Source organism: Suillus bovinus, assembly GCF_016758785.1.
Source record: "Suillus bovinus strain UH-Sbo-P2 chromosome Unknown EDB93scaffold_18, whole genome shotgun sequence".
NCBI classification, from domain to species: Eukaryota; Fungi; Basidiomycota; class Agaricomycetes; order Boletales; family Suillaceae; genus Suillus; species Suillus bovinus.
Genome location: NW_024542074.1, coordinates 102,853 through 126,929, shown reverse-complemented (window position 1 = coordinate 126,929; position 24,077 = coordinate 102,853). Strand labels below are relative to the sequence as shown.

Here is a 24,077-nt window from a genome sequence, read left to right as displayed (position 1 = left end):
CACCGGCGAGCGAGATCACGGGCACACTTCCACAGATCTCACAGGCGCTTGCATCAACACATTTGTAATAATGTGATTCTCTCTATGTGGATGGCTGGTGCTTTGCCCAAGATACGCTATGAGACATCACAATCGCAAGGTGTGTTTGTTGTGGACTTGTGGTTTCTGAAGCGCCGTAGTTTAAATAGGACGCAACAGTCGAAGGAACGCTGGAATTATTTCCTACTCTCAACCTCCATCTCCAACCTCTCAACCTTCTTGAAGCTTGCGTAAACATGGAACAGTTTAACTCAAACACCGATTCATCAGCAGTGTCAGACACCAGTGCCATGCAGGACATTGTAAGTGCTCTGTTTCTAGAGGTGTTGTGTCCGAATAAACATCCACTTTAGCAGTCAGATGATGTCTCAAGCCAAACAGTTGTTAGCTATCGTCACCGACAACTTGTCGAAGACGCCAGGGTTGTTCAGTCCAACAATCCACATGGTGTATTTTCATCGGCTATTTGGCGCTTGCCCAAGGAAATCCTCGCTGAAATTTTCCTGTACTGCATGCCAGTATACGAAATCAGTACGCCCTCACCACATGTGGCCCCCCTGCTCTTGACAAGAGTATGTAAACGATGGCGGGAGATTGCTTTGGACATGCCGAATCTATGGTGCAGGCTGCGATTGGAAGTCGGGCCCAGTAACTGGCTAGAGAAAGCTGTCAACTCCTATGACTTCTACCTCAAGCAACCGCGAGGACCTAAGCTGTCGTTGTTACTCGATGGTGTTAACCATACTAACTGTTTGGAGCTAGAAAGCCTGCTCCGGTATGTTTTGTCTTTCTCCAGTGCCGACTCCTTGGCGATAGCAGACGTTCGCGGAATTTCGGAGCTGCTTATATGGGCGAACGGTGATGTTCCTACAGATATTATGCGCTATATCGCGCAATTGCCGCCCAGCATGCGTAGTCTCTGTCTAAATGTCTTGTTTCACCTTGCGCTATTACCTGGCGTCAACTCTCTCGGATGGGCCAGTCTCACAAATATCGAGATCGAAATAGAAGGCCTAGATTGCTTCGTCCGCCTACTTCAACTGTGTCCCAACCTATCGTCTTTGACGATGACTGGATGGTTCACGAGGATTGAGACCCCGGAAGCATTCGTGCACCCCAAACTTCAATACTTACGCTTATCCGCGCAATCGGATTATTTGGATGTGGACATCGTAGATTTTGGCTTATTCAACGCCATCACGCTTCCCAATCTACGCGGAATCGAAGTTCGCAAGATAGGCCCATGGCCTCACGAAGAATTCAAGGCGTTCTTGACACGGTCACAGTGTCCTCTGAAGTCCCTGATCTTTGGCGGTGGAGTGATGATCACGGATCGACAGTTGGCAGAATACGCTACACTTTTTCCTTCCCTTTACTTAGTGAAAGATCCTACGCGGAGTTCCAGAACCTACTATGGTACTCCTATACATAGATGATAACATGATTACGCCAATATGTAGTATAGCCTATACGTAGCCGCTGGTCGACTTGTAGTATAAATGATATTCTATGCCCTCGTATGCAACAATACAGGACTGACGTGCAAGATGCATGCTAGTAGTGTGAGCACTGAGGACAAGGAATGTAAATTTAGTGAGAAGTGAATACAACATTATATAGAGCCTGTACGCAGGCAGATACTCATCTGTTGATCATTAATGAGGATATCGGAGGATTGAAAGCAAGATTGAAAGATCTGTATGGGCCTAGAATTTGTTACAGTGCCGCGTCAATTTCACCTGGCCCCCTTGTGTCAAACAATGACATCGTGTCGTGTCTTTTGAACATAAACTACATAATATGGCTTCACAACATATCTAATATCATCTCTCTAATCAGATGGCACGTCTCTCCGATTTCCAGGTTCGTGAACAAATTTAGTAGTGAAAATAGCACGACATCTTGGAAATGTTCAATCTGAGCAGTACTATGCTCGATCTCATCAACCGTAATTGCAGGTCATAGATTTGGAAAACTAGTTCATTGAATCGGGCTGTCGACATCTTGACTAGTAAATTGCATATGGCCTCCATACTTAATGCAACATTTCGGTCGAAAGGGGATCAGTGAGAAATGCACGAGTACGGTTAACAATCCTACATCGTCGATTCGTCGAAGTACAACTGCTCAACAATCTCCAAAACGACCGTATTCTACGTATTACTTTTCATCCTTTCCGCTCGTGTTGGACGGTAAGAAGTGCAAACATTTCCTTTGAGACTAGTTTACACAATGGCTGCCAAGGTTTTCACGCTTCTCAGACAGTTCTGGATCTCAGAACCCTTATGGGAAAAATATACCTCGTGTAGGAGCAAATAAGGAGAAGATAGTGCAAATATAGCGTATATATACAGTGGAATGACACGATTGTGCTAATGAAAGTCGATGACCAGAGGTCTCCGCTTCTTTCCAATCCAGCATGAGCCTCACAGAATCAAATGGAATAACTGGTTCACGTGTCCCCGCCAGCTATGGATGGGCTACCGCTTATTCCTCGGCGGTATATCATCAGGCGCATCACCACAAAAAACAAACTTCCGACGAGAGAGATCAACTAGATGCAATTTCAGCACAGGGCTCGAGCAAGTGCAGAAATAGCGTGAAGTACTCACCCCACTGAAGAGCGACGCTATCCACCATGTATATTGAGAACCAAGCAAAGCGCCCGACAGTGGGCCACCTGAAAATATTGGTTCAATGGCAGATAAAGACCGAAAAGCGACTACTCACCAAGTAATCCTCCAAAGCCTGAGCATTCGCGCACTGTCAGGAGTTCTGAGAATAGAGCTAGATGATACATACCAGTGAAGGCAAAACATATGCCCATCCGCGCTCTGCATATGAGGGTCAGCATCACCAGAATGCAAATGCAAATGTAAAAGAAGCCAACCCTAGCTCTGACAAGTCGGGCGTTAATACAGCCACCAATGGGACTATCAGCGCGATGACTTGGAAAATCAGCGCCGGGAATTACACAAGTTGCAGTCTGAAACATACAAATTCCAGAAAAGTAGCCATATGCAACTCCTAACACAACCACGCTAGCTACGTCACTCAGAGCTATCATGGATATTGTGATGGCACTGCAAGCGACACTGGATACGATCGTAAAGTTCAATACCCCAATATACGCTGCAATTATTCCTGTCATGCAGCGTCCGATGAAACAAGCTGCATTCATCATCACAAGCTAAAGGGAGTTTAGAATTAACAAATAAAGAGAATAATCCTGGGCGTACGGAGTAGAACGAGAAATTTTTGTCGATACCATGTTTGGTAGAGTCCAGCTGCAAGTAAAATATAGGATAGTAAAATCCGATCTGAAATAGTGTTGACCTAGGCATGATCAGCTGTCGAGACAGAGTTCTTTCGTCGTATGCAAGATGCAACATACCCAACGGTCATCAGGATGAAGAGAGCCTCGCGAGAGCATTTTCGCGCCACCACAGCATAACCGACAGTCGGTACTGGCGATCCTCTTGTGCGCATGCATAAACAGGCGATCAATAACAGAGCACTGACAAAGCCCGCGCTGGCGCGAACGCCTCCTGCAAAGCCAACAGTACCATTCAAAAGGTGGTTGAGCATAATCGGATGGATCATGGAGCCGAGCGGTGAGCCAGATGTGACGAGAGACATCACCAACGTGCGTTTTCTGGAGAAGTGTTGAGAGATGACCGCGACGCCAGGACCGTACGTTAGGCCCATCCCAAACCCAGAAAGGACACCTTGAACCATAAACGCCTGGTCACAATGTCTATGTAGTGCATCGACGACGAGATTGGTCGGACTGCTCACCAAGTAAAACTGACCAGGCTTCGCGAAGGACAAAGCGAACAAGGACAGTGATTGGAGCAGCGACCCCACGATCATCAGTCGATAACTATTAGTAATTTTGCGGGAAATTGATAGCCGACGATGCATAGAGATGTAGCAACTTACAACCACCCTCGATCGTACAGCGGACCCGAGATTAATGTGACATTTACTGCGAGGAACGAGGTCAATGCACCAATCCATCTGACACTGGGTGAGACCAAGAATTGCAATACGAGCGCATATTCACTTACGATATTGCAGATGGTGGTTGGTTGGTCATATAAATTCGCGTGTAATAGTCTTCCGAGGTCGTTTATCAACTTTGGATGTGAAATATCATGCGACTGCTGGGTACCTTGGTAAACTCCAAAAGATGATACATATCTTTCCAAATACTGTCAATTTTCACATGCCTCGAACGAACGGAGCTAGAACTAACCCAAAAGTACAAAATTGCATGAGGAAACTAGGCATCGTCATGATTGTTAGACACAGGATGTGGATGTCGTTTGAGACATAACTTACCACCCAAAAACAGTCATCCAGGCCTGGAACCCGCCATCCGGAGGGCCTGGTTCTGAACAAGCGCTTTGGAAATTAGCTGCCGGTAGATGCTCTAGCTCTTTCAGAACATCTTCTTTCTTGTCTGTCGTGAATGTATTATGAATTGCGGACTTCATTGACGAGGAAGCGAATGGGAGTAGAACGGAATGTGCCAATAAATGTTGGGCTTACAGGTTAAGACCAATATTTGAGCCGGACCCTGCGAGAGAGCCTCATGCTAAAGAGGCTATGTGGCCGCAGAAAGCTTGTTGCATCTATGATAGGAGCCCGTCAACAAAACCTTGACGGTCCATAGAATAGCCCGCAGGGTCTCTCAGGGTCCATCCCCGTGATAGTAGACACCTGATGACATGATGACAACTGTCTTATCAGGGATATACTCGTAGGACTGCAGATGATTATTCAGATTGTGTGTTTGACAGCGGAGACGATTGAGTATCCGCTTTGTCACATGGACAGTAGCACGCATAGAAATAACTACTAATATGCCACACTGATAGAGAACTTACTTAATGCCAAGACTGTTCGAGGAAGGATTTAAATTTATTCATCAGATATACAGAGTCACGATGAACGTCCGTTCTTGAAAGGAAGCTGAAGGAAGCTGAGGGATGGTGCTCAGATGACGAAGTTCGAGCCGGAATCAACTAGAGTAATGGAGAATACCTTCCTAAAACCTGTATCCCCAATTGCGTACTAGTAAGTACAACAATTCGCGTCGACCTCATGAGAGAACGCTGGTAAGAGCAGGGTGAGCGACAGTAAATTAGTCAAAGGCGAGTTCCAACTTTCAAGTGTTCTGAGTTAACAATTTGTAATTGGTTGGAGCAAACATGCACAAACATTATATAACCAGAGTTTGTGACGCCATATGTCGTGATCGCCGGCCTCGAACTACTCACAGCTCAGGCAATGCATAAGCTCGGAAATGACCAGCAGGACCATGTGTTCCACAACTTCGGATTCTTTACTCACAAACACTCACTTGGATACCCATGTTTGTAAGACCAACCAGTCACCATGATGTCTACAGCCCCTCCAAGTTCGTGGTCGACGTATGGCTTGTGATTATGAGGTATCTATCCGTCCTGGACATCACGAGGCTCGGAAGTGTGAGTCTGTAGCAGATTAATACTCTTTTTGTGAACCATTTCATGCTTCATTCACAGACATGTCGAACATTGCACGAATTTGCTTCATTACGACATGTCTGGCGTGACGTCCTCTTTCAGCATCGTTTCCTTGATCAATGTTATCCCCATCTGCGTTCATGCTCAGCGGAAGACATTCGTCACCAGCTGAAAACCGCTGCCCGACTAGACCACCTATGGACACAGCCTAGCATTGTCCCTAAGCGTCTTTACACGTTTCCGCTGGATTTCTCTGGTGTATTTCAAGGTCTCAAATTTATTCCGGGTGGGAAATGGTTATTCTTGCTCTTTCACTGTCGAAATTCCAACCCTTCTCGACACTCCAATCTGTGCTTAATAAAACCAAGCACAGCAGCTGGATTTCCCGCTGCATCCACGACCGTTCAGAGCGAGATGTGCTGGCTACCCTTCCTCGACCAAGACATTCCGTATAAATCGTCTCGTGGTGACGACCTTATGCTACTACGAACCAAGTGCAATGACGGGTGCGATGTATTCTCAGGGTTCTAATTCGTCGTATTCACAAACTCGAACTAGATCCAATGCCTTCGGAATTGTGCATTTGAATACAAAGATACCCTCAATCACGATACCCCTCATTTTTCGCACCAACGTATTTGTGCGGAACTATGCAGCATCAGGAGACTATGTTGTTTATGGCTGGATTACCTCCGATAGGAGGCATTTCCTTCGCATCATGCAGCTAAATGAGAATTACGACAGTTTTCGAAAGGATATGACTGTTGAAATTGACTGTCCAAAGGGACACGACGGCAAACTCCGCGTAAGTGCAAAGATGAAAATAATATAATTGGAGAATATCGACGAATTTGTACAGATACGGTACGACTTACGCCTGTCTGGTCGGGTTCCGTGCATCTTGCTCGTCAGCACGCGATTGATGGCTGCGTACAACATTCCATCCACTATACCCAACAACTTCGATGCGAATCTACCACCATTGCTTACGCCATTCTGGCAGCTTCGCCCTGCTGCTGTGACCTTCGGACGCTTCGTCAAAGTGTTTCATGAAGCAGCTATAGTATCTTTGTACGAAGGCCAGATTCGATTCATACGACCTGACCTCGATGCCTCAGAACCCAATGCCCACTTCATCGAGAAGTACGATGTAAGCTTTGCTTCGCATCCCCGCATCCGAGAAGTGATTCACCTTATATTACAGTTTGAGTCCCCACGTCCACAGAGCTCACAGTGGCCCTGCTTGTCGTCAGCGAAGCGCATATTCTGGCGTTCTCCCTTGCATAATCAGAAAGGGACGATATCTCATTGGAAAATGGCTATCGAGACAAGCGCAGTCCCAGAAAATGACCTACCGTGAAGGTCGTACACTTATTGACTTACAGACCTCGGCTCCATCTGCGAGCACTGGAATAGTGCAGGATTGGGATGAGCTTTCGGGGAGACTTTGTATCAGAAGCGTACAAAGTCGCTTTACGCAGGATCCGAGGTGTCGAAAAACTGTTTGGCGGGTTACATTGGTAGATTTTGTTTGAGTCACCCTAATCTAATATGCTATACTATCTTGAGACCAAGGTGCGGGGACACGTTGCGTATCAGTTAGCCAGTTTTTTATATACATGTATGTCCATCAGAGTAGTACTCTATGATTCAAAGTTGAACGTTCAACCGTTCAGCTAGATTTGTACGTTCACAACATTAAATGGCTGGCAGTTGCGAGGTCACCGAAAACAGTAAACTTGCAAGCAATCATTCATACCAACGAACTGTTCAGGCTCGTACAGTATACTATCGAGCACCCAGGATTCCCAGGACTTAGTCGTGTTACAAGACTTTTGGAGTCATTCGCGCGAAAGCATGATTTCGGCTGCATGCCAGTCAGCTAATTCCTAGTAATACAACCCATTCTTTGATCAGTATATATTGTCCATTGACGATACCCTATTGTAGACGTTAAGTATTGGCTGCATACACCTATCACTCCCAACTTCGGGTACCAAACCAGTACCGTATACGAGCGAGAAAATATAGTCCGTGTCCATGCAGAGTATCCGAACATCCGGATCATTTCGTGCTACACACTACAAGTGCTAGTCGCAAAGCTTACAAACGAGTCTTCGAATTTGAAAGCAATCGAGCTCATACATCCTAGGTCAGCGTCAATGGCCTTAGCGTGATATATTCGAACGCTAAGGATGAGCCGTGGTCCCAGCACGAACAATTGCACGAATATGGCGATTTGAAGTATGGCATAGTAAATTTGAGCTCCCACAGAATAGGAGTACTGTAGATAATATTAGGAGTGGTCAGACACAAGACGCCAATCAGAGATCGGCATACTTACTATCATGTTAGGAGACAGACATCCAAGGCTGAAACAAGAAACAGCAGCAAAGCTAGCACACGTGAAACGTCAGCAAAAGAAGGTCGATCACGTTAATATTGGAAGCTCACGTTGCAAAGTAAACCGCGTGACTTTCCATTAGCACCTTGAAACAGTCCCCAGTAGGCCATCCTGATGTAAACTGCCGCATTTCACGGAAATGTTTTACAGCAACCCAGATTGCAAGACAGAGTACGATGACCTCCCACACAAGGCGAAGTATCCAAACACCAGCCAACAGAAGTTCAAGTTGGTTGCTTCTCTGAACCTCGCGAACACATTGATGGGTACCAGAGAGGACGAGCTGATCTGGAATTCATCCTATTAGCTTGATGATTTAACGTCTTTTGTGACAATCAAAATGTACCCCAAGACAAATTGCGGATTGCTAATGCGGCCAGTAGTCCACAGGCGGCTGTAAGAGTTGGAAAGACTGCACCGAGAAAAACGAGGATTTTTCTGGATCTCTGATACATGGCATGTAACCGAACAATCATGATGACTTGAAAGATATGTCAGTCGAATATTGGCAGAGTACGGAGTAACTCACTGCCGAGTATGGTATTTATGAGGAAATATATCCCTACTTGCACCAGGAAAAATACGGTACCTGAAAAATACAGTCACTGAAGAGTCTCAGGGGACAAAATACTTTGGCCGAACTTACAGCTATTTCATATGTTATATTGATGTCTCAAAAACGAGCATCTCACTCACCCCTTAGTAGAAATGTAGTCAATTCTACGGGCATAACAGGCAAGTGTTGGTACAGGATACTTACCATATCTGTTATCGAAACTCCAGGGATACTCGCTGCTTGCTGCTGGTCAAAAGAAATGATAAACAGAGTAAGGAGACATACGCAGTAGGTTGTTACTGATAGTGAAAGACGACTTATTAGTATAGCGCTGACTTGTTGGCTTGCGAACATACATCGAGTATAGTATTCCAGCGTAGCGCACCTAGAATATTCTGGAGTTAGCATGTATAACTTGCCAAGTGCGTCACAACGCATAATATTGGCTACATACAATAACATATAGAAGGGTCATGCAAGACCAGCGTCCCCTCTGCCTCGGATTAGTTGTCTCGTCCTGCTGGTAATATGGGATTAGAATTCTACTCACCCACATCAGTTCAACCTATAAGTTCATTCTGAATGGTGAGATGGCTGCTCTGGTAACGGCATCAACTCATCAACCTACCTCTTGTTGAAATGTCAGTGCTAAATGATACCGGGATATCAATAATCGCCTCGATGAGCACTGTGTTACTCACCCCAGTCATAGAGTATTGCAGTTGAGGATGCCACTGTAAAACCACAGTCAGTCAAACGGAATCGGATTTACTCTGTAAGTTCACGAACATAAAACATAGTGGGCAAACTGATACGTATCGTTGTCCAGCCAACCACTGGGATTAATTGAGAGTAGGATCATCTTCAAGGAATTTGCGACAGAAAGTAGCGATTTTGCCGGTGGAGTCTAACGATAACGTTGGCGCTACATATACCACCATTCAGCGCTTGTGTCGCCGAAATAGGCTGATACATCCTTGGCCGACTGTAGTAAGTGTTATCGTATGAAATCAAGTACAGAAACTTGAAGTCACAAGTGGAAGCAGGTAGTACTGCAGGGGTGATCGAAGTCGGATATTTTTGTAGCGGCAGTAGTGCTACTAAGCAGTGTATCATGAGACCCTTGATTATATACTAATAGTCCAAGGAATCCGAATAAGTTGAATTTGCATCAACGGGTTTTGTGGCACTACGATAAATTGTATTATGAAGTCCGGTGGTTGCAATCGAAGTGCGGAAATGTTCCTTGCGGGGATGTCGATGAAGGCCAAGCAGTGCGCGCCAGGCTGAATCTTCTTATTTGGGGCTGCGCCTCAAATATTGGCGTGCACGTGCTTCAAGAAGTCTTTGTGAAAATCCTTCAGGTGCGTAGAAAAACTTTGAATGCATCTCAGAAATTAAGCCTGGCCAACGTCGTGTCCAAGACGATTCTCGTGCTTCTCGGATCCCACATAACTCTATCGTACCTACGCGAAGAGCGTATGGTGGAAGAATATCTTAGTCGATGCAGAAGCTAAGGAGTTGGCTACACGAAAGCAGGTATATGCCTTTAACTACGTGGTGCGGACTCAACGAAAGCTTGAATATGGTCATTCCCGCCCTTCCTGTTCTCTCCGCCTGTCCTTGAACAACTGCAGGACCCCTACTCCAAGTGTGGGCGTGGACGCCACGTCGGTGCCTCTTCACGGCAGCTACCTCACGGAGTACCAACCCATTTCTCAAGTCGGGGTACCCCACATCCTGATGCACCATCGGCCCCAGTGGCTGCAGTCCCGGGACATGTATCTGACATTATCGCGGCCGCAGATCGTCTCGACCTCGAACAAAAGGCTAGACTACAAAACGTCTCGGAGGGTGAGTTCTTCGCTGCCATCAGCTCCGTGTCATATAATTCAGTACTCAATGTAGGAATCGTATCAAACGATTACTGCCTTGCATCACCTGAAGAATGGTCTCCTCGTTGAATGGACCTGAAGGGCGTATGTAACGCTCATCAAAAGCCATTGTCGAATATCAGTGATGGCAACCAATATCCTCGTTGTTGCCTTTCTCCCGACCCGTCTTGTCTTTTCTCTCATACTACATCTTACTCCGTACCCCACAGTACGTAAACCCTCGTGTACCTACTTGTAGGGCAATCGATCTTTCCCCGTCGAATAAATTGAGCTCGGACTTCATCTGAATTCTCAGTCTATTCAATTCTAATCGACTCTCTCGTGTGAACATGCTCACATGCTCAACGGTCGTGCCACTTGAACATGCTGAAGATCTGGAACAAGTGCCAGCGGGACAGCTCCTGATTAGGATCTGGCTAAGACGCTTCTGAAAGTGAACAACACCTGTGTGCCGTCAGATTGGGGTGGTGTTCGTGTCGTTCGGACAGACAGTCTCTCTCTCGCAGCAAATGAAAGTGCAAAAACACAACAAAAATATTTCCCATTAGCCGACTTGAACGACTGACCTCGTCATTACTAGTGACGCGCTCTACCAACTGAGCTAAACGGGACATACAAAAGTTGCACACGAGGGCACATAATATCATTTGAACTACAAGTCGACCAGCGGCTACGTATAGGCTATACTACATATTGGCGTTATCATCTATGTACATAAGTAGCAAAGTTAAAAGTAAAATTTGGAACGCGTAGGATCTTTCACTAAGTAAAGGGAAGGAAAAAGCGTAGCATATTCTGCCAACTGTTGATCCGTGGTCATCACTCCACCGCCAAAGATCAAGGCCTCCAGAGGACACTGTGACCGTGTCACGAACGCATTGAATTGTTCGTGAGGCCATTGGCCTATATTGCGAACCTCGATTCCGCGTAGATTGGGGAGCGTGACGGCGTTAAATAAGCCAAGATCTACGATCGAGTCCAAATTCAAATGTCCGGATATGCGCAAGTATTGAAGTTTGGGGTGCGCGAATGCTTCCGAGGTCTCAATCCTCGTGAACATTCCAATCATCGTCAAAGACGATAGGTTGGGACACAGGGCAAGCAAGCGGACGAAGGAATCTAGCTTGTCAACCACGATCTCAAGATTTATGAGACTGGCCCATCCGAGATCTTTGACGGCGTGTAATACCGTAAGGTCACACCACAGGTCCATTAGCTTGAGACTACGCATGGTGGGCGGCAATTGCGCGATAGAGTGCATAACGGCTGGTACAGTAGCAGCACCGCCCGTGTATATAACCAGTTCCGAAAGTCCGCGAAAGTCTGCCATCGGCAAGGAGCCGGCGCCGGAGAAAAATCCAACAGACAGCCGCGAGATTTGATCGACGTATGGCTGAAGCAGACTTTGTAGCTCCATCCAGTCACTGTTATGACACTCGAGTGTCAACGACAGCTTACTTCCTCGAGATCGCTTGAGGTAGGAGTCATAGCAGAAAGCTCTCTGTTGCCAGTTACCGTCCCCGACTTCCAATCGCAGCCTGCACCATAGACTTGGCATGTCCACAGCAATCTCCCGCCATCGTTGACATACTCTTGTCAACTGCAAGGGGGCCACATCTGGTGAGGGCACCCAGTTTCCCTCTTCTGGGATGCAGTATAGGAAAATTCGAGCGAGGATTTCCGTGGGCAAGCGCCAAATAGCCGATGAAAATACACCATATGGATCGTTAGACTGCACGATCCTGGTCTCTTCGACGAGTTGTCGGTAACGATAGCTGACACCCGTTTGGCTTGAGATATCGTGCATGACTACATCTGACTGCTGAAGTAAATGTTTATTATTATATTCAGACGCTAACATCTCTAAAAACAGAGCACTTACAATGTCCTGCATGGCACTGGTGTCTGACACTGCTGATGAATCGGCGTTTGAGTTAAACTGTTGCATGTTAACGCAAGCTTCAAGGAGGTTGAAATGTTGGAGACGGATGTTGAGAGTAGGAAATAATTCTAGCGTTCGTCCGACTGTTGCGTCCTATTTAAACTACGGCGCTTCAGAAACCACAAGTCCACAACAAACACACCTTGCAATTGTGATGTCTCATAGCGTATCTTGGGCAAAGCACCAGCCATCCACATAGAAAGAATCACATTATTACAAATGTGTTGATGCAAGCGCCTGTGAGATCTGTGGAAGTGTGCCCGTGATCTCGCTCGCCGGTGGCCTCAACATCCTGGGTCGGCGCATCCGAAACCTTTTGTTTTCTTATGTGGACGACACCTGGAGGTCATAGAGCAGCTTTGTTGAGCTGAGACCTTTATTTCGCCCTATTGTACTTGTTTTGATAGGTGTAAAGAAGGTGTGAAGAAGGTACTCAAAATATCAGGCTTTGAGTGTCCTTCGCATCTGAGTACCGAGCCTCCACATTCCTAGTGACCGTACGCAGTGAAGGGTCGATTACCTATTCGCCAATCACGTCTCCTAAACTACATTCTTGAATCTTAATAATAACGCACTTCAAATTTAAGAGAGTCGCGTTCTTGGTGAAGCCACAAACAATATGTCATCCTCAGTAGGATCGGTGTTGATTCATGATGGGAAGTGCAACTAAAACAAAGCAATTTGAAGAGCATCTCCGGGCTCCGAATTGAATGATCGATAATGTGTTCCTTCAAAAGAACGAGTATACTGGTCGTTTTTAGAATATTTAGGAAGTAGGAGTAGGAATGTAGTAATCGTTGTCGTTGAACGTTCAAGGCAAGTTTGAGTGCATGAAGGTATGACATAAGAGCCGATTTCCAAATAAGTCGCAGAGAATCACCCGCCAAATTTCTCCGACATCAACCGTGCAGCGGTCGTTTGCGTTTTCGACCACGTAGCAACGTATTATTCGACTTCAATATCATTATGTCTATCAGCTATGTTAATTCCATGCGTTAAAATATCCATGCGACAAAGTAGAAACCCTTGACGCTCACTGGCACAACAGCGAAGGCAGCCTGAGACAGCGGCCTACTATGAGCTCCTCTACTGTCCATGTGTCACAGCAGATACTTACTCAAACGTCTCCTCTGTCAACGACGCGACCTGAACAATCCACAGTCCTGTACATCCAGGCTGATGGAGACAATTGTTATCATATGTCATCGAGTGTCGAGTGTCTACCATCACAGGCACTACACCCTGAGAAATCCTACGTGTTCTTCTATGGACGCATTCAATCGCCGGAGAGGTTTTACGGTGGCTCTTCCAGTGATGTACCTTCTACCACGTAGCTCCGTTAGCACGAGACATTCTCGCAGGGTCAAAATCGAATATAGGTCTTAACCGTAAGCCCGACATTTACTGGCACGTAGCGTTTTACTCCCATTTACTTCCTCGTCAATGAAGTCCGCAATCCATTATAAGGTCACGACGGACAAGACAAAAGATAATCTGGAAGAGCCAGGACGCACGACTTCATTAAACTCCCAAACAACTTGTTCAGAATCAGGCCCTCCGGATGGCGGGTTTCAGGCCTGGGGGACTGCTGCCGGGTGGTAAGCCGTGTCTCAAATAATACCCGCATTGTGCATGTCTAACAATCACGACGATGCCCAGTTTCCTCGTACAATTTTGTTCTTTTGGGTTGGTTCTAGCTCCGTTCGTTCGGGGCATATAACAGTCAACAGCATTTCAATAGATACCTAGCATCTTTTGGAGTTTATCAAGGTACCCAGCAGTCGCATGATATTTCACATCCAAAGTTGATAAACGACCTCGGAAGATTATTACACGCGAATCTATATGACCAACCAACCACCATCTGCAATATCGTAAGTGAATATGCGCTTTTATTGTAATTCTTGGTCTCACTCAGTCACTCAGATGGATTGGTGCATTGACCTCGTTCCTCGCAGTAAATGTCGCGTTGATCTCGGGTCCGCTGTACGATAGAGGGTGGTTGTAAGTTGCTATATCTTTATGCGTAGTCAAATCCAGCATAAATTACTGATAGTTATCGACTCATGATTGTGGGGTCGCTGCTCCAATCGCTGTCCTTGTTTGCCTTATCCTTCGCGAAGCCTGGTCAGTTTTACTTGGTGAGCAGTCCGACCAATCTCGTCGTCGATGCACTACATATACATTGTGACCAGGCGTTTATGGTTCAAGGTGTCCTTGCTGGGTTTGGCATGGGCCTGACGTACGGTCCTGGTATTGCAGTCATCTCTCAACACTTCTCCAGAAAACGCACGTTGGTGATGTCTCTCGTCACATCTGGTTCACCGCTCGGCTCCATGATTCATCCGATCATGCTCAACCACCTTTTGAATGGTACTGTTGGCTTTGCAGGAGGCGTTCGCGCCAGCGCGGGCTTTGTCAGTGCTCTGTTATTGATCGCCTGTTTATGTATGCGCACAAGAGGATCGCCGGTGCCGACTGTCAGTTATGCTGTGGTGGCGCGACAATGCTCTCGTGAGGTTTTGTTCATCCTGATGACCGTTGGGTATGTTGCATCTTGCATACGACGAAAGACCTCAGTCTTGACAGCTGATCATGCCTAGGTCAACACTATTTCAGCTCGGGTATTACTTCCCCATATTTTACTTGCAGCTGGACTCTGCCAAACATGGCATTGACAATAATTTCTCGTTCTACTCCGTAAGCCTATGATTATCCTCTTTATTGTCAAATCTAAACCCGCTTTAGCTTGTGATAGTGAATGCGGCTTGTTTTATCGGACGCTGCACGACAGGAATAATTGCGGCGTATATTGGGGTGTTGAACCTCACGATCGTATCTAGTGTCGCTTGCAGTGCCATCATAATATCCATGATAGCTCTGAGTGACGTGGCTAGCGTGGTTGTGTTAGCAGTTGCATATGGCTATTTTTCTGGAATTTGTATGTTTCATACTGCAGCTTTTGTAATCCCTGGTACTGATTTTCCAAGTCATCGCCCTGGTAGTTCCATTGGTGACTGTATTAACGCCGCCCGATTTGTCTCAGCTAGGGTTGGCCTCTCTTACATTTGCATTCTAGTGATGTTGACCTTCATTTATGCAGAGCGCGAATAGGTATATATTGTACCTTCGCTGGTATGTATCATCTAGCTCTGTTCTCAGAACTTCTGACAGTGCGCGAATGCTCAGGCTTTGGTGGATTGCTTGGTGAGTAGTTGCGTTCCAGTGATTATTTGCCATTGAACCAATATTTTTAGGCGGCCCAATATCAGGCGCTCTGCTCGGTTCTCAATATAGGTGGTGGTTGGCGTCGCTCTTCAGTGGGGTGAGTAACCCGCATTTTCCTTCCTGTATTTGTACGAGCACTTTATTAAAATTCATATCTAGCTGGTCTCTCTCGTCGGAAGTTTGCTGTTCGTGGTCATGCGCCTGATTTTACACCGCCGAGGGATAAACGGCAGCCTACCCATAGCTGGCCGGGACACGTGAACTACCGGATTCTGTCGAGGCCATTCGCTCGTGCTGTTATTGTAAATATGTGTGTGAAGTGTTCATGTATTGAACACGTGTACAGAAGTACGAATATTTTTGAACTGATTTATCACCCATCCGGCTTTAGATTAAACGAATAGCGGACAACTTAATCGTCGAGTTTCTGATTCGCAGACGGGCTTCCATGGTGATGAAATCATTGACAATTCACGTACTCTGTTTCCATGTCAAGACAAAGAAACAACTTGAAGACTAGATTTAATTCATCTAGTGCGGCCCACCGTGACTATCATTTATTACTCATGTTAATGAGTATGAAGCACCGCTTGAAAATTCTGATCTTTAGCAATATCTCGCATCAGACGAAGAAGCATACGACAGGGTCAGACGGGTCATCTTAGAGGCAACATGACCGGCGAGCAGCAAAGCCGGATATTACGCACCAATAACCTAACTTTCGCTTCATTAGGTAAGTTGTAGGTGTTCACTTCTGCTGCGGCTCATTATCCCATATAACCAGTGAAATAGCTGTGGGCCATCGTGTGGCGCGCAACGCCACGTACGTCGAGCAAGGTTTATTGTATCAGTGAATATCGCTGGCGTAGTGGCCTAAAACGGTAAGGATATTGTCTGGAAAGTTCGTTTTTGAGGGAATAAAGCGAAGTACCTTTGCAAATTCACCGGAAATGAACAGTGGCATCGCGCCAAGTCCCCTTTATAAGGCAAGCCTGCGGAAAGTCATTCATCCAAGTTCAAGCCCGCTGTCAACCACGCAAGCCGAACAGTTGACTATTATACATTGCCCTAACGGGGCAACTGTGTCCTATCGCAGGTGTCCATCCTCCAATCACAAGAACGCGAACTTTATGGGACCCTGCAGCCAAGGTTCTTATAAGTCTGTGTCATCTATCGAGATGTGACTCGCTAACACCTGTCAGCGATGTAATGCCAGGCAGCCCCTTTAGTATGAGGCTGCACGGCGTCCTTGCAGGGTCAAGGGTAATACCTTTACCAGCAGCAGCGTCCAAGCGCGCGTCACTGTGTAGATCGCATGCTTTGTACCCACTACAGGCTGCACCCAGCCGGATCTCTGGGAATATAGTTTGTAAAGCGCTATAGGAAGATCAATTGACAGCGATTTCGAGCAGACGAAGTAGATCTTTCCAAAGTCCAAGATCGTTCGCCCTTCCTGTGCGTTCTAGTATTCTTCTACCCTCGCCTATATTTAAACAAGTACATAAATGGTGCGTGGATGACTGACTTGAGGCCTCGAGCTCTAGGCTCATATTGTTGCCGCTGTCCGGTCCTGGACCCTGACCATGGTTCGTCCCAGTAACGGTTAGGTTCGGAGGGTACAGAGGTGGTTAGGTTGCACTGAATAAATGGGGGATGTAGTTATTATGTATAACTGTCAAACATCGTTCTGACAGTTTCTCATGCTATGTACAGACTTGGATAAATATGTAATCGACGTGCTTGAGAAGACGTCAATTGAGAGACGATATTTTCCGATTGTAAACGCATAGGATCGAAACGTGGCATCGTTGTCCTTGGAAAGCTGTCGTGCTGCAAAGTCATTGATAGTGTACACATAGGCGCAAGGTGACCACCAGGAGGGATACGTAATGTAATGAGGAGCCCTAAGTAAAACAGGAGTTCATAAGGGTGAGGGAGGTGTTCATGTCGATACTGCCATCACGACAACATTCCTCATGGGAGTAGAAACACGACGAGGCCGGTCAATGATAACCCCTTCAGTCTTCCCAGTTCTTCCTTTCTCTTTCTCGCCACGTGCTAGATACGCTGAATCAATCGGCGGTAAACTCCCAAGTCGATTAAACCTTGATGATATGACCAGAGCTTGGCCATCTTGAGACAGTCCACGACGGAGCTGCGACTCGAACTTCGTTTCGAACCATTACTGCGGTGCGATCAACCCATTGTCTACCGCTTCGGCAGTCATCCTGATCAGTGACTCCAGTCGACGGAGTTTAGCTTTCTCGTCTGCGTTTACACAGGACGTACGAGGATTTTTTGTGAAGATCGAGTTCGATACGGCCCAATTAGATAGGTATTTTACATAAATTCCGCTATATACATTATTATATAATATAATACATACACATTATGCTTGATTACGTCAAGGACTTGTTGAACCTCGTTTTCCACTTTATTTTACTTTTTCTGCTCATTGGTCAAAATTTGGCAGCTGTAGACTCTGTCTGCTGGTGTCGTAGACTCGTATGTCGCTCTGGACAGACTGGTCGCGTCATCACACCCTAAACAAGGGAGAACGCCGGGAAGATGACCAGATTATTTCAAATATCCGTCAGTATATATCTCCCGAGCGAAGAAAACGAAGATCCATGCAGAGGGCCAGCCACGAGTGAATATCTGCCTGAGGGCCAGGGCCTTTAGCACACCTGAAACATGAAGACAGCTAAACAAAGGCTTCATCTTCATCCATCTGGTTCTTTCATTCCGGTTGACAACAAGATAAGCTTGGCTTATAATCCCCAAGCCCAGTGTTGATGTGGTCATAATGTTTTACTCGCCAACTAGTCCCTTCGATGTCTACTATGGCTCAGCCCAGAATTTGTGATACGCTAGTGACACACGAGAAGTCAAATGCTCTAGAAGAGCTGGGACGTGTGCATTCATCTAATTCCTCACCACTTTGTTCAGAATCTCACCCTCCAGATGGCGGGTTTTGGGCATGGGCAACTGCTTTCGGGTGGTAAGTTGCGTCGCAAATGATGCTTACGAGTTGCGTATCTCACATTTACAACGACACAGTTTTTTGATACAGTTTTGCGGTTTTGGGTTCGTTCCGCCACCAGTACTTCGAGAAACGGTATTTTCACAGCACTTTGACAGATACGTGTCATCTTTTGGAGTGTATCAAGGTGCGCAAATGTAGTATGATTGATTGTACACACGGTTGACAAACGAACTAAGATTTTTACACGCGAATTTACCTGACCGACCAATCACCGTCTGCAATATCGTAAGTGAATGCACTTTAGCTCTGGAGTCTGTTGTTTCAGTCACTGTCAGATGGATTGGCGCATTGGCTTCGTTCCTTGCAGATAGTGTCACCTTGATCTCGGGACCGTTGTATGACAGGGGATGGTTGTAAGTTGCTACATTTTGGTAGTAGTTTTGTTGGCATTAATTTCTGATAGCTACCAATTGATGATTGTGGGGTCAGCCCTCCAGTCAATATCCTTGTTCGCGTTATCACTCGCGAAGCCTGGTCAGTTCTACCTTGTGAGCAGCCCTGGTGATTCTGTGGATGGGTTAACTATATGTGGCGACTAGATATTCATTGTTCAAGGCGTTCTTTCGGGAATTGGCATGGGCCTGACCTACGGTCCCTGCATGTTGGTCATCTCTCAGCACTTCTCCAAGAGGCGTACATTGGTGATGTCCCTTGTCGCGTCCGGTTCACCAATGGGTGCCGTTATTCATCCGATCATGCTGAATCACCTTTTGAATGGCACTGTTGGCTTTGCGCGAGGTGTTCGTGCCAGTGCAGGTCTTGTTAGTGGTCTGTTATTGATATCCTGCTTATCCATGCGCACGAGAGCACTGTCGACGCCGAAATCAACTACAAACTATAATGCAGCTGTGCGAAAATGCTCTCGCGATGTTTTCTTCATCCTCATAACTGCTGGGTTCGTCACTTTTGGCGCTCTGCGCAAGTTCAATTAAAGTATTTACAGCTAAGCGTGCTTAGGTCAACAATATTTCAGATCGGGTATTACTTCCCCATATTTTACTTGCAACTCGACTCTATCAAACATAGGATTGACATTCATCTCTCGTTCTATTCCGTATGTCTGATATCTTCTTCATCGTCGACTTCTAACACGATTTAGCTTGTGATTATGAATGCTGCCTGTGTCATCGGCCGCTGCACGGCAGGAATAATTGCAGCATACACGGGGGCATTAAACTTCATGATCGCATCTACTGTCGCATGCAGTGCCCTGATCATTTCCATGATAGCTCTTAGCAACGTAGCAAGTGTGGTTGTGTTAGGGCTTGCATATGGGTACTTTTCTGGAGTTTGTATGTGCCACACTGCATCTTGTGTAATTCCTAGCATTAACTTTTCAAGACATCGCGCTGATGGTACCATTGGTGACTGCGTTCACGCCCGACTTGTCCGAGCTAGGGTTAGCTTCTTCCACATTTACAGTCCGGCGATGTTGATCCTTGAATGTAGGGCGCGATTTGGAATATGTTTCGCTTCCACTGGTATGTAGCATCTAGTTCTATCTCAGAACTCCTGACAATGTGCGGATGATCAGCCTTTGGTGGATTACTCGGTGAGTAGTTGCTTTCCGGTCTTTAAATGCCATTGAGTCAATATCTTCAGGCGGCCCAATACCAGGCGCTTTGCTTTCTTCTCAATATAGGTGGTGGGTAGCGTCGCTGTTCAGTGGGGTGAGTCGCTTGCACTGTTCCCACACTTGCGCAGCCCATGCTGAAATTTTATCTGCTGCGATAAGCTCGTTTCCTTTGTCGGTAGTTCCATGTTTGTGGTGATGCGCTTGATGATATACCGCAGACGATGGACGAAAGAGGCAGTATAGTCACACAGGAAACCAGGTGAATTACGTCTTCTATGCGCTTTCCTTCGGATCGATATATGTGCTTGTCTATTCAACATACTCACCCTTGTGCTGTCGGTGGCACCAGGTTGTTATTGGCAATGTACACCTACGCACGGTTCAAATACATGGATCGTATATGTATTTAATTCTGTAGTCTCTTCTAAACTGTTTTGCTGTCATCATACAGCCACCCAAACAGGTCAACTAAGTACATTGTTTCCAGCACCGTCTCTGCACGGAAACGCCAAAATTCTCATTTCGGCGCCAAGATACAGCAGTCACGTCACGTGAATGTCTAAGGTTTTTACAGAACCCATGACAAATACTGAAGCTTGAAGTCCAGCCTCTTTGCAGCCTTCTCGTCTTGAGTTCTTTCTCCGCTGACGCAATCGAAAAAAAAATTGCTAACATGCAGCTCATCAGCGAGCACGACGATATTGAACTTTGTGCGTTCGGAAATGACGTGCTCACTTGTTTCGTGGTCGACCGCCTGATCCGTTCTAACGATACTGGGGCCGTTACTGTCAGGCTGGTTTTGTCACATATTTGAGATCGGAGCAGATTTACTCCACAGGTGTGCGGTGTACGAGTACGCACATTCCCTCTCTTTTGACCTTGATCACAATGAATGGCCCAAGGACCGCCTATAATGTTTGTATCTCAGGCTCGTACAGCAAGTCGCAGCATCGTCTTGTGCTTCTTTCCAGGTAAGTGCACTTCCCTACGAGTATGAATTGGGTTCAAAGCCAAGAAATTAACTGCTGACATATGAGACTCAGGTGATGCTGGTGACCTCACCCCAGGGATATCTTATCAAGGGTGTGGTTCTGATTTGATTTCCATATTTTCTCCTTCTGTATGCTTGTATATCCCCTTGCGAGTAGATTTCCTGGCTTTGGCATTTACTCCCTAGTACGACTGATCACTAAGTCACATTGGTGACAGGGCAACTATAGGATTATCTCCTTCAGGCTTGCCGTCGGCCACGCGATCCGAAAAACTGTCAATCTCAATTCAAATCTCCAGACAAGACAGCTGTTAGTATACCGTCAGGTCTCTATGACCACAAGGATGGACCCTGCAGGACTCTATGGACTATTCTATGCCTGCATCGAGACCGTCATCAACGACTTGTTGATGCCCTGCTTGATGATGTGATGAACCTCTCTTACCAAGTAACTCCTTTAGAATGAGGCTGCACAGCGCTCCTGCAGGGTCACAATTCATGCTGTCGTTATAATTCTGAATATCTGCATTTGCTAGTGCATTATTCGCCCAACCTTTCCCTCGATAGCAGTTATCATGCAGGACGAATTTCGCATTGAGCTCACGGCGGACGAGAAGTTGAACGTTCTGGAAGAGCTGGAACGTAGACCGTCTGCTGACTCCCCAACACCGTGTTCGGAGTCTGACCCTCCGGATGGCGGGCATGTGGCATGGACCACTGCTTTTGGATCGTAAGATGTTTTTGAATTGTATTCACAGTTTGCGTGTCTCACATTCTCCATGATACTTAGTTTTTTGATACAATTTTGTGGCTATGGGTTGGTCCTAAATCTGTCCGATCGAGATATCAGCTGATATCTCTCAAACAGATACTTAAACTCTTTTGGAGTCTACCAAGGTGAGTATGCAGCAGATCGGTTGTGTGCGTAGTAACAAACTTGAAAGATTTTTACACACGAATTTATCTAACCAACCATTCACCATCTACAATATCGTAAGTGAATCTATTTCTACTCCGATGTTTGTAATCTCAGCCAGCGTCAGATGGGTCGGTGCATTGAGCTCGTTCCTCATAGCCAGTGGCACCTTGATCTCTGGCCGACTATACGACAGGGGGTGGTTGTAAGTTTCAATATTTATTCTATACACATTAACAGTCGGTTGTTCATCACGCTGATTACTGACAGCTACCATTTGATAATTGCCGGTTCGGCGCTCCAATCACTGTCCTTGTTCGCGTTATCCTTCGCCAAGCCTGGTCAACTATACATGGTGAGGAATCCCTCCGATCTCATTGGTGGTATATCCATATTTGTAACCAGATCCTTGTATTTCAGGGTGTCCTTTCTGGGTTTGCGATGGGCCTAACATATGGTCCCTCTATAGCGGTCATCTCTCAGCATTTCTCCAAAAGACGCACGCTAGTAATGTCTCTCGTTGCGTCTGGTTCACCCCTGGGTGGCATCATCCATCCGATCATGCTGAATCACCTTTTCGATGGTGCTGCTGACTTTGCGAGAGCTGTCCGTATCAGTGCAGGTTTCATTAGTGCCCTGCTGTTGATCGCCTGCTTGTCCATGCGCACAAGAGCACTGTTGACACAAACCATCAGCTATAGTGCAGTGGTACGAAAATGCTCTCGCGATGTCCCTTTCATACTCGTGACCGCTGGGTAAGCTCTCTCTAGCATCTGGATAAATTTTTCGGAGCTGATTACGCCTAGTATTCTTCTTGCTCAGATAGGCTTTTTCTTCCCTCTGTACTACTTACAATTGGACTCTATCAAACATGGGATCAATGTACATTTCTCGTTCTACTCCGTATGTTCAATTGTTTCTCCGTCATCGACTTCGAGTCTTGACCCGACCTAGTTTGTGATTTTGAATGCCGCCAGTGTCATCGGACGTTGCACAGCAGGAATAATTGCACCATATACGGGATTGTTGAACTTAACAATCGTATCCACTGCTGCATGCGGCGTCGTCATCATATCCATGATAGCTCTGAGTAACATATCCAGTGTGGTCGTGATAGGCATTGCATATGGCTACTTTTCTGGAGTTTGTACGTTTCACATTGCCGCTAGTGTAATCACTGGCACTAACTATCCAAGACATCGCGCTGTGGGTCCCGATGGTGGGTATGTTGACCCCCGACTTGTCGGAGCTAGGGTTAGTTTTTCTTTATTAACACACATTGTCTGGCCAATCATGTTGACCGTCCTATGCAGGGCGCGGGTGGGCATATTCTTTATCTTTATCTGTGTGTATCAACAACCCTATTTCGGAATAACTGACAGACGGTGAATTTCAGCGTTTAGTGCATTGCTCGGTGTGTCGTTTTTCTTTCGTCCTTATTTCCCATGAACCAATGTTTTCAGGTGGTCCAATATCGGGCGCTTTACTTTCATCTCATTATAGGTGGTTGATACCGTTGCTCTTCAGTGGGGTGAGTAGTCATAATCATTCTCGCGGTTCCCCGTATTGAGTCCTGTGGCGATAAGATCATATATTTTGTTGGAAGTTTGGTGTTAGTGGTGACACGCTTGATAATATACCGGCAAAGATAACTGGAAAACGGCCATAACTTGGCGCGGAAACGAGTAGATTTTTAGTACTTAGTGATGATTTGATTTGACATCATGCCCTGTGCAGTAGTACTCTGTAATATGCTGTCATGCAGGTGAGCCGATACTAATGCACAAGTGAACATCATGATCAATCATCAGATTCATACGACGGATACTGTAACAGCCTACTATTCATTTCTCATTCCTATCCCTACTTCAACGATTCACCGCCGTTCCCGCCCACCTCATGCCTACTACAGCAAGTTGACAAACTGACAATTCCAATTAGGTAGCCCACTGGCAGGCAGGTACAATGCCA

At 46.2% G+C, this 24,077-nt stretch overlaps 7 protein-coding genes and 1 non-coding gene across 8 annotated transcripts; 5 read left to right on the top strand and 3 right to left on the bottom strand.

The window, feature by feature from the left end:
- Positions 1–275: 275 nt before the first annotated feature.
- On the top strand, positions 276–1,475 carry EDB93DRAFT_1336514 (uncharacterized protein; the record flags this gene model as incomplete). The annotated part of the gene is made up of 3 exons (XM_041455334.1): positions 276–341; positions 393–814; positions 836–1,475. The coding sequence occupies 3 exons, from the start codon at positions 276–278 to the stop codon at positions 1,473–1,475; spliced, it is 1,128 nt and encodes a 375-aa protein (XP_041309002.1).
- Positions 1,476–2,327: 852 nt separating this feature from the next.
- Positions 2,328–4,616, bottom strand: EDB93DRAFT_1137270 (major facilitator superfamily domain-containing protein). The gene is made up of 12 exons (XM_041449189.1): positions 4,594–4,616; positions 4,384–4,504; positions 4,298–4,324; positions 4,110–4,242; positions 3,838–4,059; positions 3,434–3,783; positions 3,279–3,375; positions 3,037–3,229; positions 2,930–2,987; positions 2,770–2,873; positions 2,652–2,719; positions 2,328–2,593 (listed from the first exon to the last, which is right to left on the bottom strand). Exons 2-12 carry the CDS (start codon positions 4,398–4,400, stop codon positions 2,492–2,494), a joined length of 1,371 nt encoding a protein of 456 aa, XP_041309001.1. The 5' UTR covers positions 4,401–4,504; positions 4,594–4,616; the 3' UTR covers positions 2,328–2,491.
- Positions 4,617–5,312: 696 nt separating this feature from the next.
- Positions 5,313–7,245, top strand: EDB93DRAFT_1137221 (uncharacterized protein). The gene is made up of 6 exons (XM_041449188.1): positions 5,313–5,534; positions 5,592–6,058; positions 6,111–6,357; positions 6,412–6,702; positions 6,757–6,908; positions 6,958–7,245. Exons 1-6 carry the CDS (start codon positions 5,418–5,420, stop codon positions 7,085–7,087), a joined length of 1,404 nt encoding a protein of 467 aa, XP_041309000.1. The 5' UTR covers positions 5,313–5,417; the 3' UTR covers positions 7,088–7,245.
- Positions 7,246–10,945: 3,700 nt separating this feature from the next.
- EDB93DRAFT_t54 lies at positions 10,946–11,018 on the bottom strand. The gene has a single exon. It is a non-coding gene; the product is annotated as a tRNA-Thr (tRNA).
- Positions 11,019–11,028: 10 nt separating this feature from the next.
- EDB93DRAFT_252358 (uncharacterized protein) lies at positions 11,029–12,624 on the bottom strand. The gene is made up of 2 exons (XM_041455861.1): positions 12,290–12,624; positions 11,029–12,229 (listed from the first exon to the last, which is right to left on the bottom strand). The coding sequence occupies exons 1-2, from the start codon at positions 12,353–12,355 to the stop codon at positions 11,135–11,137; spliced, it is 1,161 nt and encodes a 386-aa protein (XP_041308999.1). The 5' UTR covers positions 12,356–12,624; the 3' UTR covers positions 11,029–11,134.
- Positions 12,625–13,602: 978 nt separating this feature from the next.
- EDB93DRAFT_252286 (MFS general substrate transporter) lies at positions 13,603–16,076 on the top strand. The gene is made up of 14 exons (XM_041455860.1): positions 13,603–13,947; positions 14,009–14,035; positions 14,091–14,119; positions 14,175–14,223; positions 14,276–14,353; positions 14,406–14,490; positions 14,545–14,894; positions 14,953–15,049; positions 15,098–15,290; positions 15,340–15,400; positions 15,453–15,556; positions 15,607–15,674; positions 15,737–15,887; positions 15,969–16,076. The coding sequence occupies exons 1-13, from the start codon at positions 13,793–13,795 to the stop codon at positions 15,836–15,838; spliced, it is 1,398 nt and encodes a 465-aa protein (XP_041308998.1). The 5' UTR covers positions 13,603–13,792; the 3' UTR covers positions 15,839–15,887; positions 15,969–16,076.
- A 1,857-nt stretch (positions 16,077–17,933) lies between these two features.
- Positions 17,934–20,645, top strand: EDB93DRAFT_1137176 (major facilitator superfamily domain-containing protein). The gene is made up of 14 exons (XM_041449187.1): positions 17,934–18,578; positions 18,638–18,664; positions 18,719–18,747; positions 18,800–18,848; positions 18,899–18,976; positions 19,027–19,111; positions 19,163–19,518; positions 19,581–19,677; positions 19,723–19,915; positions 19,965–20,022; positions 20,073–20,104; positions 20,158–20,175; positions 20,226–20,293; positions 20,359–20,645. Exons 1-14 carry the CDS (start codon positions 18,412–18,414, stop codon positions 20,440–20,442), a joined length of 1,341 nt encoding a protein of 446 aa, XP_041308997.1. The 5' UTR covers positions 17,934–18,411; the 3' UTR covers positions 20,443–20,645.
- Positions 20,646–21,389: 744 nt separating this feature from the next.
- On the top strand, positions 21,390–23,925 carry EDB93DRAFT_252099 (MFS general substrate transporter). Its single transcript, XM_041455858.1, has 14 exons — positions 21,390–21,920; positions 21,981–22,007; positions 22,059–22,087; positions 22,135–22,183; positions 22,234–22,311; positions 22,377–22,461; positions 22,527–22,861; positions 22,913–23,009; positions 23,061–23,253; positions 23,303–23,360; positions 23,420–23,451; positions 23,503–23,520; positions 23,570–23,637; positions 23,693–23,925. The coding sequence occupies exons 1-14, from the start codon at positions 21,766–21,768 to the stop codon at positions 23,756–23,758; spliced, it is 1,290 nt and encodes a 429-aa protein (XP_041308996.1). The 5' UTR covers positions 21,390–21,765; the 3' UTR covers positions 23,759–23,925.
- The last annotated feature ends 152 nt before the right edge of the window (positions 23,926–24,077 follow it).

Coding starts and splice junctions, on each gene's coding strand:
- EDB93DRAFT_252099 (XM_041455858.1), top strand. CDS start 21,766: ATGCAGGACGAATTTCGCATTGAGCTCACGGCGGACGAGAAGTTGAAC. Junction 22,184..22,233: donor CATTCACCATCTACAATATC/GTAAGTGAATCT, acceptor AGCCAGCGTCAG/ATGGGTCGGTGCATTGAGCT. Junction 23,361..23,419: donor CCCGACTTGTCGGAGCTAGG/GTTAGTTTTTCT, acceptor CGTCCTATGCAG/GGCGCGGGTGGGCATATTCT.
- EDB93DRAFT_1137176 (XM_041449187.1), top strand. CDS start 18,412: ATGTCTACTATGGCTCAGCCCAGAATTTGTGATACGCTAGTGACACAC. Junction 18,748..18,799: donor ATCTTTTGGAGTGTATCAAG/GTGCGCAAATGT, acceptor AAACGAACTAAG/ATTTTTACACGCGAATTTAC. Junction 18,977..19,026: donor TTGTATGACAGGGGATGGTT/GTAAGTTGCTAC, acceptor AATTTCTGATAG/CTACCAATTGATGATTGTGG.
- EDB93DRAFT_252286 (XM_041455860.1), top strand. CDS start 13,793: ATGAAGTCCGCAATCCATTATAAGGTCACGACGGACAAGACAAAAGAT. Junction 14,036..14,090: donor GTACAATTTTGTTCTTTTGG/GTTGGTTCTAGC, acceptor GCATTTCAATAG/ATACCTAGCATCTTTTGGAG. Junction 15,675..15,736: donor TGGCGTCGCTCTTCAGTGGG/GTGAGTAACCCG, acceptor ATTCATATCTAG/CTGGTCTCTCTCGTCGGAAG.
- EDB93DRAFT_1137270 (XM_041449189.1), bottom strand. Junction 2,988..3,036: donor TGGCTACTTTTCTGGAATTT/GTATGTTTCAGA, acceptor TGATTTTCCAAG/TCATCGCGCTGATAGTCCCA. Junction 2,720..2,769: donor AGGCTTTGGAGGATTACTTG/GTGAGTAGTCGC, acceptor CAATATTTTCAG/GTGGCCCACTGTCGGGCGCT.
- EDB93DRAFT_252358 (XM_041455861.1), bottom strand. CDS start 12,355: ATGCAACAGTTTAACTCAAACGCCGATTCATCAGCAGTGTCAGACACC. Junction 12,230..12,289: donor CCAGTGCCATGCAGGACATT/GTAAGTGCTCTG, acceptor CATTTACTTCAG/CAGTCAGATGTAGTCATGCA.
- EDB93DRAFT_1137221 (XM_041449188.1), top strand. CDS start 5,418: ATGTTTGTAAGACCAACCAGTCACCATGATGTCTACAGCCCCTCCAAG. Junction 6,059..6,110: donor CGAACCAAGTGCAATGACGG/GTGCGATGTATT, acceptor AACTCGAACTAG/ATCCAATGCCTTCGGAATTG. Junction 6,909..6,957: donor GTCCCAGAAAATGACCTACC/GTGAAGGTCGTA, acceptor TCCATCTGCGAG/CACTGGAATAGTGCAGGATT.